This window comes from Eimeria tenella, genomic scaffold (assembly GCF_000499545.2).
Source record: "Eimeria tenella Houghton genomic scaffold, Eth_scaff18, whole genome shotgun sequence".
Taxonomy (NCBI): Eukaryota; Apicomplexa; class Conoidasida; order Eucoccidiorida; family Eimeriidae; genus Eimeria; species Eimeria tenella.
The window spans coordinates 235,229-247,003 of NW_013541630.1; the positions used below are offsets into that span (position 1 = coordinate 235,229).

The 11,775-nt window shown below is 47.7% G+C and overlaps 1 protein-coding gene across 1 annotated transcript; it reads right to left on the reverse strand.

The window, feature by feature from the left end:
• Positions 1–2,881: 2,881 nt before the first annotated feature.
• Positions 2,882–4,222, reverse strand: ETH_00017915 (uncharacterized protein; the record flags this gene model as incomplete). The annotated part of the gene is made up of 1 exon (XM_013373891.1): positions 2,882–4,222. The coding sequence occupies one exon, from the start codon at positions 4,220–4,222 to the stop codon at positions 2,882–2,884; it is 1,341 nt and encodes a 446-aa protein (XP_013229345.1).
• Between the last annotated feature and the right edge of the window lie 7,553 nt (positions 4,223–11,775).

Here is an 11,775-nt window from a genome sequence, read left to right on the forward strand (position 1 = left end):
AAAGGATACAAGAAGTACCTTTGGTGCTCATCATTTGGTCAGCTACAGAGTTAAAACATACGCCCGAGGCTTTCACCGCAGCGAATGGACGGCTGCTGCCACGCGCGTTACAGGTACGATTACACTCTGGAAAAGACGTTTCCAGCAGCCCCCTTTGATTAAAAAGCTGACCCGTGTTGGAGAGCGGATATGTTAAGAAATGGCATGATCGCAATGGGGACGTATGTATGACAGTGGCTGATTTCTCTTCTACATTGCACGCGGAACTCCAGCTTAGTGCGTAATTTGAAAGGCGCAGGCTCGATACCGTCTATTTCAACATACTCGCTGAATGTGATTCACTCACGGTGATGTATCACAAAGCAACTCTGTCACATCAGACAGCTGCTCGCACATCAAAACGAAATATGATAGCTGTAGCTGCAGCCGACGTGTAGTCTGCGTGTTCTTGAAGACTGCGTGTCATAACCAACAGTGCAGCTTCGTCACAAGACTAAAATGCTCAAATAACTCGAATCAAACGTTTTTCATCCTCCTATGAACAAGGGAGATAGTGCTCTGTGGCTATGAGCCACCTTGTACATAAACAAAGCTTTTTTTCAGTACGACCTTGTTGGGACGAGTGTATTGGTCGGGTGTGACGAGCGCGGACATCTGGAGAGTCGTACCGGACACCTTTATCTGGAGTGTCATATTAGCGGTGGTTGATCAGGAACAATTGCACGGAGTTGTGCATTTGATACACTTGCATTTTGCGAACAAGTACTGCGCCTCCTTTCATATTTTTGCGCCTGCAGCACACAACAGCGATCAATGCAACATTGTTTATAAAGCCCTTTCCGTAACAGTGAATGACGAGGCATGAAGCGTTTTTTTTGTGCACCTGACGCTCCAAAATCAATTGAAGAACGTTCACTTGTAAATGCGCACACTGCGGCACACTCGATTTTTTCGGACCAAATAAATCGCCATACACGGTGCAACAAAAAGCAGCATGAGGACACGTTAACCATCAGCATGGGAAGTGTAGGAGTCTCACTGGCGGGAGAAAATGCAGCACTTCCACACCTACGAGCTACCGACAGAATTCGTGTTTCCAACGACGTGGGGCAAGAACACTTCACGACGGCCTAAGCCACCTCGAGCCCTTTTTTCCGGCAGCTACTGTCTGCCAAGCTATTCGCCTAAAATCACCACGCGTCGTACGCGTCCACCGTTTTTGTGAAGGCAGGAGCACCCGTGTATGTTGCCGTATAGCACCTTACAGTGACATCGCAACGGGTCGATGCAGTAACGCAACGAGGGTAACACAAAAAGTTTAAGGCGAGTCCCAAACGTAAAATAAGCGCGCACAGCATGCATCCCAACGCATTCTTGCAGGTGCTTAGCAACCTTTTAAGGCTGCCTTTGGTGACGTTCACCTGGAAATGTGCGCGTGTAGGGCCACCCCAATGTTGTTTGACGAACTTCACCGCTGCATATAAATCACTGGCGCCGAACTGAATGAATGCATTTTTCTCCGTTCTGCGCAGTTGATATGCTCGTTTCAATAACAATCAGAAGAATATAGACAAAATGAGCAGGTCGTATTACACCTTAAGGAGCAAGGAGCTTGCCATTTCCTACTGCTGCAAGCACTATTCTTCACAATGTTTCCCACCGTAACAAGCTCCCTTGGTAAGAAGGCACCGCATGATCACTTTATTTACACACACAAACAGGAAACGCACGCCCATACATTTTCAGCCTGTTCTATACAAAGTAGAGAAATTTACCTATTTATAAGCACTATTTGAGTTAATATGAATATAAAAAAACATGGGCCTTGCATGCAGGGACCATCATAAATGTGCGAATAATGAAACGTATCTATTCACGTATCTCTGTTGTACGCTGGAAGTAATGCTGTAAATTGCGTGCGATAGCCGCAGCTTTTGCAGTGTATGCACCAAAGTAAGTAAATGACTGCGTGGGAGCTGCTGGCCTGCTACTTCAAAAAAAAGAAGCAGAGAATATGTAGTAATGAATTCACATCCAAACCTGAGAGAGCACAAAGGCATGAACATGATCTTACATTAGAACAATAGAGCCTTTAGGGGCCAGATGTGTCCATTTCAACAAAGTTGCCGTCAGCCTTACATCTGCGCAGAGAAGCATTCATGAGGCTCAATAGTACAAGTGAGTGGACGTTCGGGCTGGAATACACAAAAACAAGTAGTGCGCGCAGAATTATCTGCGCGAATATGTGCGAAAATATTTGTGCGAAAATATCTGCCTCTACTCACTAAATACTTTCGTCTGACAGAATAAGTCTAGTTCCCTATTTTTCCGTTCTCTGCCTACGTTGCTTTCTTTGAATTTCCCGCGGCCATTTGTCGTGTGCTATCCTCTATTTCTACCGCCGCAGGACTTTCCCTTGGCTTCCTCTCTGCCAAATTTTGTTTTATGCTATCCTTTACGTCTACCTTTTTCTTTTTTCTGTTGTCCCCTGCAGTTTTCAGATTGTCCGGGTGCATATTGGCCCTTCGTTGCATTCTCCCACACGTATGCCAACACTAAAGCAACAAAAGCTGTATCGAGTTGTACAGCAGATTTATTGACACATGCTACATAGGCTCGGTTCTTCCGAGCTAGCATGAAAGGATACAGATTTCTGCACAGGCGTCTGCTCAGGAGCATATGACAACCTGTAATGTTGTCGTATGTTCCTGAGCAGACACCTGTGCAGAAATCTGCCTTCGCCTATTGGATGCTTGTTCCCTCTCTGCTCCCATAAAAAGCAGCAGTGCCTCATCTGTTATTGTTGCAAACTTTTCACTAGTAATGAGTAGTGCAATGGAAAAGTTGTTGCACTGAACCAGCACTTCTCCGTAAGGCACCCTCAAAGCAACTTTAGTGCTATGAGAAAAAAATCATCTTGTTTTCTTTCGAACCCGTCTATTTCCTTCGCTTTGGCAAGATACTTCTCTGCTAGCTTATCTGCATTCTTGCGCACCAAGGCCTGCCTGTCTTCTAATTCACGTAGTGCAGACAGAGCGCCCTCTATGGTCCACTTCTCTTCCCACGCCTTTATCGTTTCCGGCGGCACGGGCCCCACTGCGTGCTTTTCAGCTTCCCGTAGAGCCTCTAGAAACAGTTCTACAGGAAAAGGAGCCTGACAGGAAGGCAGCGTAACCTCCGTGAGCCCTCTTTCTGCTGCAGCTGCTTCTGCTTCCGTTGCTGTTTTTTGAAACTTTCGGGTTCCCACAGTCGCGGCATCCATTGCATCGTAAAAAGAAGAAAAGATGTATCGTATCATTGTGTCTGCTTGGTTTCTTTGGACATCCTGTCCGATCATATGTCTGAGGCGCTCCGTGATGTCTGTAGGCAGACTGGTTGCTCCTGCAGTTTCTTCCATGTTCCTTAGTGTGTTATTGAGTCCACTGTAGACGGGCCCCAGGCTTGCAACAAATTCTTTGAAGGGCATAACACAAGGCTGCCTTCCGAGCTCGGTGGCATGCAGGGTGGGCGCGTGCAAAGTCAGGTCGCGCACCGGATAAGAACTTCCCTGTTTCAACCAAAGATCAAAGCTGAGCTCCAAGTAATCTAATCGCCGCATCATCGCTTCCACAATGCTGCTAGCCAACGCAAACTTCAGTGTGTAGTCCCTGCGATTCACGTATGAGTCCGTCTCACCGGGAGAGGGGAGTTCCAGCAGGGCTCCAATGTGTTCCATAATCACATCCGTGGGACCACGCCATGAACTCCGATCCGTTGCCTTAGGAAAGAAGGAAGCAGTGAAAGCAGAGTGGATATTGTGGTCGGCTTGGTTCCACCGATAGTGCAGTCGCTCCGTCTCCAGCTGCAGAGTTTCCTCTATTGTCAAGAGGTTCCCTGAGGTCACCTTCGCCGACCCCACACCGCCCGAACTTAATCGATGGCGTTGGGACTTGCGGATCCTTATGCTGCTGATGTTAAAACGTACAGCCATTGCCACCAAAGCAATGAGCAACGCGGTCACAAAGAGCAACCGGAAGCGTGACTTCGGCTGGCTACGGTGCGCTGTTAAGGATGTTCGAGTACTCATAGCGGCACTGTCTTCGACTAGTTCCCCATCCTCTGGATCTGCTGAGCCAGGGTACCTGAAGCTTGCTGATTTTTCAGTGTAAGCTATCTTTTCTTCATCGTTGAGAGTCAGGGTGCTGGCAGCAGCTGTAGCCGCTGCTGGATTTGCAACAAACATCGGCGCTGAAGCCACCAGGTCAAGCGATTATCAAGATTCATATGCAAATTTAATGATTCAAAACACATACATTCAGTAATCAAGAGGGCGTTTTCATTCAGCTACGCCAACAACAGCCCATCAAGTGTGCTCCCTTAGAGGCAGGGATCGATTCTGTCTCTTCACGTCGTAGGGAGGAGGGGATAAGGGCCCGGAAAAAAAACTGAAAATAAAATATCATACATTTATAAAGATATAATTTGCTCCAAAACAGGAAAAAACACCTCGGTGTCCCTTTTCTGCCGTGAAAGGTGGAGCAGCCTCTTGGCCAGCGGCGGCTGCAACCGGGGAAAAAACACACAGCTCCACGAGCAAGTGCTAAGCGTGTTCTTTCAGAATGTCTCAAAACAGCCAGAAAGTTCAATTTTAGCATTAAAATCACGTAAAATTATCTCTGTTTTCTTCTAGATGCACGATTCCCTGATTTCAAGGCCTTCCTATAGAATTGCCAGCGCACTTCGGCTGCACGTTGAGGAATCGCGCGATGTGAATTTAAAAGCGGTCTCTTGACGCTGAGCTAACCTAGCCCTGTATGCATATTATTCCCCCTTTTTCTAGGCTGTGTCGGTATTTGCTTTAACTTCAGTGTGCGTCGCAAGTGTTCTGGCTCGTTGATACACCGCCGCGAATTTCAAGGAGCAAACACTGATTGCCGTTTGGCCTTAAATTTCTCATGCCCTCCCATATGCGCTGTAATTTGTGCGTACTCTGCTCGTGTTGCTGTCTGCGAACCTTTTTGGTGTGGTTCGCGTCTCGCGCGTTCCATCTCCCTTGCGAGTCTTCTTCTACGAGTAATGCAGACTGCAGTTCTTGTTCCTGCTCTTTTGCTATGAAAGCTATGAGTTAGAGCACCTGTCTTGCGTTGCAAAGGCCTGCTGAAACACCTGCGGTTCTTCGCTCTTAGAACTCGCCCACTGCAATATCCTTGCCAGATAGGTATAGAGAAGAACGACAATTGCTTCAAGGCAGCTGAAAGTGTTGTAAAAACAGAAGCACTGTGAAGTGGGAAGGCAGATCTCCGACAGTGCCTAGATGCTGTACGTTCAAGAACAAACCTGACGGCCGTCCCGTGTGCACACAGCGGGGTTGGGCGCTTAGAACAGGGCTCAAGCCTACGTTGGTGACAGTTCGCAGACTCTTCTCCATCAAGACAAATAAGTGCTTTTAGGCCGATGGCACTTTCTCACTGTAGTGTTCCTTCTTCAACCAAAGCAGGGATAGTGTGCGAACCAGGCGAGGCTTAGTTTACTAAGTGTGAAACTGCCTTGAGTGCTTGAGCTTCTTCGTCAGAGGTCAAAAATGTCGTGACTCATCAGAATCGTGACGTGCACGTTGGCAGCCGTCAAGTCACAGAGTGCAAACACGTGGAAATCAAGGATTCCACTAACTAGGCCAAGCGAGGACCGGAATAACGGCTCCATAGATATTCAATAAGGATAAGCCACACTACCTCTCCCACAGCGCCAGGAAGTGGTATATCAGCTCCTAATGTTTTACAGCCAGTTAACTGACAAAAATGCTGAAGGGAAACGCTTGTTCGAAATGTCGAAGAAATTAGAGTCAACGCACGAGCCACACCACGCTCCCCAGAATCACAATGGCGCTGACCTTGTGAGAGTCACCCTGCGCCTCTTTGAGATCTTGCCCCGTACGGTTAGTAGGCGGCTGTCTACTGATTTACCGATATCTTGCGCATACTCCACTGACATCTGTACTAATGAATAAGGCTTAGGAATAAAATTAAGCTGCTGGTCTGTCAATTTGGCAGTGTAGCGCACTCACTCGGGAAGGCCAGCGATATATTTGGCGCTGATTCTCACAAAATTATTCACAGCAATCCAGTCATTTCTCAAAGCAAACCTGACACACAGAAAACGTTCAAAGTTTTGGTACCGAGCAAGTGGCAAGTGCTGTCCCTCAAAGAAGCGACGGTGGTTCTTTAAGAACCGAGCAGCAGTTAAAAGGAGATGGGAACTCCCACTGATTGCTTTGAGGTCGTTTTTCTCAAGCGTAAAGCCAAAAGATGCACGGAATAGAAGAACTTGTTTTGGTCGGTCCAGTGTGGCATTGTAGTTGCTACTACGCTAGGCAAGAAGGCGCGCTATCTGTCCAAGCTATTAGAATGGCGCAAGCAATACAAAAAGCTTAGCGGTTGATTGCCAAGTGCTCGCAAAACTCTTACAGAGCAAGAGTGCATTTAGCTAGAAATTCATGCCGCCAGAATACTAACTCGCTGAATCATTCTTCATCATCGCTTTTCAGTTAAGAGAGTCAATTTTTGTAGAGCTGAAAAGGGCAGCACAGACCGTGTCCATAAGAGTGGTTTGCGCAACAGCACAACGGGCACTTAGTTATATGTAACACTTTTAGTTTCTGGATAAGAACATGAATGCCCCTCTATATATCTTTCACTGTTCTCGTGAGAGGTAAAATTCTTGATATGTGATGCAAAACTTTTAGTTTCTGAATAATAACATGAATGCCCCTCTAAATATCTTTCACTGTTCTCGTGAGAAGTGAAATTCTTGACATTAGACTGTAGGGCCTGCTGACACCCAGCCTATCTCTTGCGCTGTGGTCAATGGAGCTCTATACTTGTTGGTCGGCACCATTTGCTGGACGCTGGCTGTCCACTGTTTCACCCCTCCAGGATAGTTCTTCTCCATAAATTTGAGTCCATCTTTCATGATAGTCTGCCTCACAAAAAAGTTCAGCAGAGGCTCATTCTAATGAACGGTGCAAAGGTATAACTTCACCTGTTTTCGCGAAAGGAAGAGTGTTGAGTGTTGTTTTGCCTGCAAGCAGCACTGCTGCAATTCGTTTTTCGTGGTTTTTCCAAGTGCAGTTGAACATGTGGTCGTAATTGCTTCTAAGAAAACAAGCACACAGCCGAAGCTCCTCGGGGTAGGACTAGGAGTCTGGATTTAAGGATCGTTTGCCGTGAGAAGAAGACTCTAATTTTGGGTTTTAAGTGCATATTTGTTTTTTTTCCGTTTACTCGCGCTATCTTCATATGTGTCCATAAGAAAAGACCAATTAGTCTGCCAGTCCGATGCAGATTTTTTCTCCTTAATAAAGCGTTCCAATCGAACTCTGTCTTGCCGAGTCGTGTGCAGTTGCAGCGCCTTGTCTCTAAAATCTTCAAGCGCCATTTCCTGGCACGTACGTTTCATGTAAAGTGCAAAAGGGAACAAAAAAATTCCAAGCTAACACGTACGAAAGCTTGAAGATTTAGTGTTACGCCATCTTACGGGTTTTTCGGAAAACACAGCGAATTTGTGCCGTTACTATGGCTAGCAAATGTAGCTTCTCGTGCTCCCATACAAGACAACTTAGTTAGGAATTCGCCAGGGATTGGGTATATCCAAAGCAACTGGGTCCTCTTCAATAATTCGTGTTCGTTTGTGATTTACCGAATGTTCTGGTTTTGTTTGCTTCTGTCATGCGATATTTTATGCTGACCAAGCTGACTTTTCCTGTTTTTCATATCAGAATGTGCACTTGTTGTGTTTACTATGCACCTATTGTTGGGCTGTGTGACAATGGTTTTCGAAGCGCATTCTGGGGCTGCGTCTGTGTGTGCACCACGTGCATTCACAGGTAGCATGCCGCACCAAAAAGCCTGCTTCCCCTGAATTCACTCCTGTGGTACGATGTATTAAGCAGGAAAGTGGATGGCGCATGGAGTATTTCATTTAGCTATCCTGATCACGGGTGCAGCGAAGAGGACGGCTTAGCCCCTGCATGTGCTAGTGCTCCCCGTTTGCTTGGATGAAGCTCAAACAAGCAGGACTAACTGCTTTGCATTTGCAAAAAGAATTCGAAAAATTGTTTGACAACTGGGTTTATCGAATACCATCAGGTAAAAGTGGACTCCCATCGCTGCTGCAGTGCCGCTGCTAGCCCAAACTTGGCTTCTCAGCAAGGCGCGCATGACTACGCCGCCGTCACGCGCCGTGTTTTCGACTCATTGTAGCGCTTGATGCTTTAAACGCTTTCAGGTTGTTTCTCTCCGCTTCTAAGGACGGCGCTTATGCATCTTTGTAGTGCTGAGCACTATAATTCTTCGCATCTCCCCACATCTTTCTGGAGCACCGTGTGCAGCTGCTCGCATTTCCTATACTTTTCTTCCGCGCATCTTTGGTGCTCGTTGTGACAGTGCCGCGCTATTTTCTGTGTTGGTTCCAAGTGTTGTCCCTTCCACTGCTTTGTCGGGTTGGCGTTACCAGCACAGCTGGCGTCACCGTGCAGCGGAAACGTCCCACGGCGGTGGGCTGCATAACTGTTCTTTTCTGAGGTGCATTCTGTTGCCCGATTGACTTCGGCTCTCGTTGTTGCCGCCGCATATATTCCATATATGTCTCTGTTGCTTGTGTGCACTCAATGCTCGGGCTACTACATTTGTTCTGCTGACTAATCGGTGGCTGCTGCCGGAGTTGCGTTTACGGATGCATTGTGTTGATTGGATTAGCCGCTGCCACTGCCTTTGCTGCTGTTCTTGTGTCATATCGTTTTTGCGAGTAACATGGCAGCTGCTGTGAATTTTTATGCCGCCAATACCTTGTTCGCTGCGGCTGCTGCAGTGATTCCTGCCGTGGCATTTACGGCAGCTGGGGCACGAGCTGTGGGCGTCACGTTCGCTTTTGATGAGATCGTTGTTGCCGCATCTGTTTCTGCCGCTGAAACTGAAGTTGGGGTGACCTAGTTTACTGCTACTATGCTTGGCTAGGCTTCGTTGTTGAATCACAATTCCGCGCCGAAAACATATTTGCCTTAATACTAGGTTGAGTCTGCGTGTGCCCTTGTCGGCCATTTAGCACGTAAGAAGTGACTAAAATCCAGGTTACTGAACAAGTGAAAAAACATTGCCATGGATGGGCGGTAGAGTGAAGGACCAAAGCACGAGCAATATCCAGGGCAGCTGCTGTAAGGAGGTCCGGTTATTGACTTGAAGGGAGTCAGCTCCTCGGAGGAATTACTTATCACGCTGTATAGTACTAAGAAGGGACAAAACAATCATGCCCATTCATGCTCATTCGATGAAATTGGAGAGCCGAGCAGCTTGTCCTTGAGAGCTTTTGTGGTCAAACACTGCATGAAGGACTTTGTAGTACAGATCCGCATCCCTAGGCAAGCCAAATTTTTGCATGGAAGAAAATTTCCTCCTACCAATGGTGGCCTGCATTCACGTGACGAGAAGGACAAAAGGGCATATCGTGGAGCCAGTCAGGAGAATGTAAGAAACAAGCGGATTACATGCCCAAGAAAACGTCAAAGTACACTTTTTCGAAAGGAGACCAGCCCATGGTTCTGAAGGACCAGCTACGCTGTCATGCCCGATGTTATATCAAGGGCAATGATAAGCTAGCATCTTGCGACGCAGCTGTAGAGGGCTCACGGAAAAGTGGACAACCGTGAGTCATCGAACTAGTTTTTCGCAGGACCAACGGGTGGCAGCTGAAACAAAAAAGAGGACTTCTGGACGCTTCTGCCGTGGAGTCAAGCCTAGCTGATCTTCCGCTTCACTGCGTACACGCGTTCAATAGAAGATATGAGAGAAGCTCATACGACAAGTGCTAGCTCCCCAGGGCCTGTTACTGCAGGCTACTTAGTGTCTTGTTAGCGCATCACCCATCTAACTCTGAATAGCTACTGGACAAAAGCTGCTAAGCTGCCGAAGGTTCCGACCACGTAGGGATTAGCAGCAGTTTAGGCTTATCAGAGCCTGATGGTCAGTGTATAGGAGGCAACTGATTTCTCCTTGCCTGTGCTGAAGTCACTGCAATTGCTACCTACACGTACCAACTCTTTTGCAGATCAAAAGGCCCTGTAGCATGAATGTCACGTACGCGGCTACACTCCTCGTATAGCTTCATGCTGAGCCATTGTGAATATTTGCCGAATAAAAGGACACACACAATCTTTTCGATGAGGCTGACGGGGGTAAGGTTGCACTCAGCAGGAATTTGGCAGTACTTCAGTAAAACAGGGAAAGCTGGAATTGCTAACAACCCAAGGCTGGGATAACGCGTATCTGCCTTGTTTGCTGTTTTCACCCTCCGCTGGCCTAACGTATATCTGCCTTGTTTGCTGCTCTACATCCGTCGCACTAATGGCGTAAGCGAGAAACTTATGTGAGAAAGTACCCTACAGGCGGAAAGACCATCTGTGGGGGGCTTTGAGCAACGGGATCAATGAACTAAGTGACTCACGAGCACGAAACTGTTGGCTCCTAATTTATTGCCGCCCCACTGATCCACCTTCTTCAGCAAAATAACTCTCCAACGAAAGGTCGTTCCCAGAACGCCGCCTTCTGCTTTCCCACGATACAGTACAAGACGCACGATTCTACCATGCGCTAGTCTATAGTGTTGAGGTCCTGGGACCGGACTGAGTTGCTGTTCTTGGAAGCTGAACGGAGAGGCAACCAATCAATGAATCTTCCAATTCCTGGGAGCACGTAACGCACCCATAAATCAGTATCAGCCTGTGGTAAGTGAAATGCAGTTGTACCAGTGTAGCAAAGGGATGTTCTCTAAAGAAGGAGATCCGTCTCGGAGGAGGAATACGGGGGCATTTGTCACTGCTCGGCGCTGGAGAGCCTCTAGCGCCAGCTTTAGGCACATAGCAACTATGGTATGTTTGGTTGTGTATCAATTTTGAACTATGGTAAGTCGAGAAGGCTTATCACAGGCGGGAAGTGTCCGGTACTGAAGGCAGGGCGGTCACACCCGCCCGACCTAATCGTGTACTCCCTGAGACGGCTGATTATGAGATTGAATGACACGCCAGTCCATCTGGAGACTTCCCGGCAGGTCAGTTAAGAGAGAGAAAAGCGGGTTTTCACGATGAACGAGGCGCCTGGGCGCCTCGCCCATTCTGAACCTGGTGGACGCTCCGCCTGAGCTTACGCGAGTGGCCACGCCGGTCTAGGGGATCTTCTGATGTGATTATTTTCAACGCATTGTGGAGCCTAATGGGCGTTCTATGTCAGGCGCCTTCTCAGCCACAGGCGGCGATGTTTGTCCCTTCTCACATCACCTGCGCGGAGACGAACTACCCCCACCAGACGCGGTGCCTTGGATTCTTGCGTGCCGCAAGCACCGAAATTCACCGTATAAATACAAGCTTGTATTGCACAACCCGGAGCAAGGCTGGCCAGTGACAACTGGGCCAGTTAGCCGTCGCACAGTGGGCCACGAGAACCTTCCTTTGCCTCCAGGAGTGACACGCGATTCTGCCCACACGAATAATAGTTCTTGATCCCAAGGAATGATGAGACAAATAGCAAAAATCAATAATCGACGCTTGAAGAAGAGAACCGGGCGCATTGTTTTCTCACTGTTTCACACCTCAACTCATAATTCGTGTCCTGTTCGGCGCAACACAAGGTTCTGCGCAGCTCGAAATATCACTGGATTTTAAACAGCTGGGACTGTGGTGTTCACATTACTTGGTTTGGCCTATGTGGCCTACAGAATAAATCCGTTCTAGGTGTTACAGTGGGCACTTTG